Source organism: Cornus florida, unplaced genomic scaffold (genome assembly GCF_030987335.1).
Source record: "Cornus florida cultivar Cherokee Brave unplaced genomic scaffold, ASM3098733v1 CherokeeBrave_3.0.0_Hap2_Chr04, whole genome shotgun sequence".
NCBI classification, from domain to species: Eukaryota; Viridiplantae; Streptophyta; class Magnoliopsida; order Cornales; family Cornaceae; genus Cornus; species Cornus florida.
The window spans coordinates 64582229-64586688 of NW_026775574.1; the positions used below are offsets into that span (position 1 = coordinate 64582229).

The 4460-nt window shown below is 38.1% G+C and overlaps 1 protein-coding gene across 1 annotated transcript; it reads left to right on the forward strand.

Moving 5' to 3' along the window:
* Positions 1 to 665: 665 nt before the first annotated feature.
* LOC132305040 (ankyrin repeat-containing protein NPR4-like) lies at positions 666 to 4017 on the forward strand. The gene is made up of 4 exons (XM_059802726.1): positions 666 to 883; positions 1021 to 1454; positions 1678 to 2409; positions 3913 to 4017. Exons 1-4 carry the CDS (start codon positions 739 to 741, stop codon positions 4015 to 4017), a joined length of 1416 nt encoding a protein of 471 aa, XP_059658709.1. The 5' UTR covers positions 666 to 738.
* Positions 4018 to 4460: the final 443 nt, after the last annotated feature.

The window sequence follows — 4460 nt, forward strand, 5'->3', positions numbered from 1 at the left end:
TATTAAATTTATTTTATTTTATTTTTGGCTGGGCTAATATTAGAACAGTAAAAAAAAAAATTAAAAAATTTGGGTTGGGCTACAGCCTACCTTTGCCCACCTCTCTGTCCGCCTTTGTATATATATCATGTGAGCTTGTGTTTGAGGGATGCACTTGTGTTTGAGGGATGCACTTGACAAGTGAATAAAAGAAAACTTTTAACTTTACTATTTTCTGTTTCATTGTTCTTTGATCTTGTTTAATTCTCTCTCTTCTTGGTATATCTATAACAAACCCATGTTTTGAGCCATTAATCAACAATTTCTCGGGGAAGCTAATTGCTCCATTTATTGCCTACAAATATTAAATGTTATGTACAAATAAAATTGAATAAAACTGACGAATTTAACTTGAGAGAACCATGTCATCTAATAAAATTTCTAGGGTTTGCGCAGCCTACTCTCTATTTAGAAAGTCATTATTATTATTATTATTATTATTGGAAATGTTAAGCAATTGTATAATATTTCTGGGGGTTGCGCAACCTACTCTCTTTTACCTTTTTTTTTCTTTTCATGTAGCCCACGTTGAGTGCTTTTACACGAACATAATTTAACATTGCGTGAGAATGAGGGTTTAACAAGATAAAGCTGCCAATGGACTCCTTTTAAATAGAGGAGAGGTGACCATGCTCAATCCATTCACATATATATTAACTGCCTGTATATATAAATATATATAACAGTAGCCGTCTTAGAATGGATGAGAGGTTGAGAGCGGCTGCTTACGAGGGAAACATTGAATATTTGTATGCATTAATTCAGGAGGATCCAAATATTTTGGAGCGCAATATAGATGATAAATTGGTAGCTGATACTCCTTTACATGTGGCAGCATTAACAGGTAATTAGGGGAAGAAGGCATGTGTCCGCCTAGTACGGAGTACCTTTTATTTATTTACCCCATATATATTAGTATTTTTTTTTTTTTTATCAAGTACAGTATACCTTTGAAATGAAATCCCAACTGGGTCCATGCAGGTAAGCATCATTTTGCTGCAGAAGTCATGAAGTTGAAGCCGTCATATGCCACTAAGCTCAACCCAGAAGGCCTTACCCCCATTCATGTTGCTCTGCGAAATGGGCATGATCGCATGGTTGAGTGGTTCATCTCCATTGATAGCAACTTGGTCCGTGCCAAAGGAGAAGAGGGCATGACGTGTTTGCATTATGTGATTTTGCAAGGAAATCGAAAACTTTTGAGATCGTTTCTAATTGCTAGCGAAGAGTCGATTGAAGATTTAACAACCAAACGTGAAACTGCACTACATATTGCTCTAAAATTCTACGTTCCCAGAATTTTTGAGGCGTTGGTCGGACGGCTAAAGAAGGTCAACAAGGAATATATCTTAAACTGGCCAGACGAGGATGGCAACACCATCTTGCATATAGCGACATCCACCAATCAAACCGAGGCAAGTCTGTTATTATTATACAACATATATATATATATATATACACACGTACTTAACCAACGCTTTTAATTCCCTTTTGTTCTCGCGTACGTATACAATATGATTTGTGAGTACTTCACGGTGTTTCTCCTTCAGAATTCTTGTAGTTGTATATGCTGCAGGATTAATATATAATTATTATATATTAGTTAATTAATGCCTTGAAAATCCACTTCGCATGCAGGCTGTGAAATTGTTGTTAAGCGAAAAAATGATTAGAAAGATTAAGGTGAATGCCAAGAACAATTTGAACTTAACAGCATTGGACATCGTTCAAAGTCTACCGCCGGAATTGAACAACAAAGAGATCAAGGATATGCTAGGCCGAGCTAAATTTATGTTATGCTGGCCTAGAGCAAAAAGAGGAGAATTTGTTAATGATGATCCCCTTGAAGACATAGATAAGCTGTCAATGCAAGAAAAAATAGAGAAGTACTACTTTGGATTTGGCGACAGAGACATGTCTCAGGCGGTACTGACTGTGGCTGTACTTATTGCAACAGCCGCGTTCCAAGCTGTGCTCTCCCCTCCTGGTGGATTATGGGAAGATTATCATATCCCGACCGAGAAGGAGTATTGGTTTCATCCACCGCTTCATATTGCAGGGACATCAACAATGTTATGGCAGCAGTACTTTGTTTTCTATTTCTTGAACAGTGTCACATTTTATGCTGCCATGAGCATAATTCATCTCCACACCAAAAACCTTATTCTACTAAATATGACCCAAATCTTTCTCTGTGCCACCTATTGTTGCTCTTTGGTAGTTATGAGCCCCATCGTATCCTACAGCAAGCGTCTAAACGTCATTTATGATGTTATCATTGTCCTCACTCAACTTTTCTTTTTTGTGTGTGCATTTCCAGATATTTCTCACCTGGAGGGGTGCTCCATCCTTCTTGCTGAAATCATTGTGGTACCATACTCCTCCGGGAATTCTAAAATACTAACCTCTTTCTACCTACTGGCACCAGTTGTTCTTATTTATCTTCTTTTCACCACTACCTTTTATTCAATTATACCTTAATTTTATGGTTAGTTTCTTATTTGTAACTTCTTGTGTATTATAAGAAAATGGTAATGTATATGCCACCAGTGTGTACTAGTCTTATTTTAATGATAGAGATATGTTTGTGGCAAAAAAAAAAAAAAAAGTTTCAGGTGTCAACGTGATTGCCCAATGTATCATGCATGACTAATTTACAACATTTGATAAAGTGTCAGGTTTTTGGGATATAAAAGTCACATATATACACTCCTATATACATTAGTACGTACTAATGAACTTCAAATTTTGTTAAGCCTTCCATGTGATCGTTACAATATTGTTTTATATATCATACCAATTATTGCATCATTAAGGATGACTTAATCTAATCCTACAGGGTAACTCAGTTGGTCAGGTCTTGAATTTACTCCCTAATGATTACAAAAAAAAAAAAGAAAAAAAGATGAGTTAACCTCAATTATTAAGTATTTACTTACAGTTTCGCCTCTTGTTACAGTTATTGGAGAGATGGAGGCAACAAACTATTTTTATTATAACATTAACGGGATAATTTCACTTACATCCTTCGAGATTAGGTTTAATTACAGATAATATTTCGAACGTTTTAATAATTACGCTAACCTCTCCCAAAATTAACCCCCTTGTCACACTTTGCCCTTTCCGATAATGGTCAACGTCAATTTTTTAAGATGTTAGCTGTTTTTTAGCATGAAATGTCACATTTACCCTTAATACAATTACAAAAACATCTACATCCTTACTTTTTGAATTAAAATTACTTATATACCCTCAAAACGATAACAGTTTATTTTCTCTTTATACATCTTTTCTTTCTAAAACCTGTTACAAGAACGGCTCTGTTATATACATTATATATATACTGTCTATATATATACATATATATATATTTCTCCATCCTAGATCTATATATATATATATATATACATAGCTGCAAATCGTCGCCACCACAACAGATCACTGCCGAAATCGATAAAGGCCCTCGCCGCCAGAATATATGGAAACTCGACTGCCGACAGACTAGCTCTCCCCCTCAGCTCCGCCGTCCGCGGATGTACCCTAATCCAAAAACCCCCATATATCAAGACCTATTCGAGTTCTTCATCGATCTGAACTCCACAATCAGCCCAATTGACAACATCGTCTTCTGCAGAAACATCATCCCTACGACGATGACCGAGACGAACTCAACGATGCCAGCCAAACCTGGTTTCGCCAGAGTTTTTTAGAATTTTTTGCCTTGATTTCTTTGTTTTTGGCGCCACTGGACCCAATTGAAAGCTTCACACATTGCTCCATCATAAAGATCCTTCCAGTCTTTGGGCTTTGCACAAAACTTGAGACGAATAGATGAACCCATTTTCGATATATGTAGTTCTAGTGAGCCTGCAGCTTCAAGACCCAACTGATTACTCCGTCGTTGCCGGATTGAAGGACCCTGAAATGCAGCGAAAGTACAGAGCTGCACACATACACTGTTCCGGTAAGTTTCAGTGACCCAACAAACCGAACAGCTTCAGCGACCCAACCAGCGAAGAGCAAGCTTCAGTGAGCTGAGCTTATTCGAAGACTCGTTAGAAAGCTTGCTAAATCATTTTGAAGACCCAATTGGCACAGAGCTTTAAGGCATGGAGACCATTCAAGCCGGAAATCCACAGTGACCAAACCGGCGTCAAGCTTCAGCAAACAAACCGGTGTGCTTCAGTTCAAGTGAAATTCCAGAGTTCTCTAGTACCGGCAAGATCACCAACAATCATTCTGGCGACCAGCTACAACGCACACAATCAATCCTCTGACCTCACCGCTACGAATTGCCGGCGCAATCGATCCGTTCCTTCACAAACACAAGGCATATTGCTGCCGGAATCGATGAACACCATGGTCGTTGGAATCCGTGGAGCCCCATAGTCGCACCGCCTCAAATCACCGCCACGGGGCAG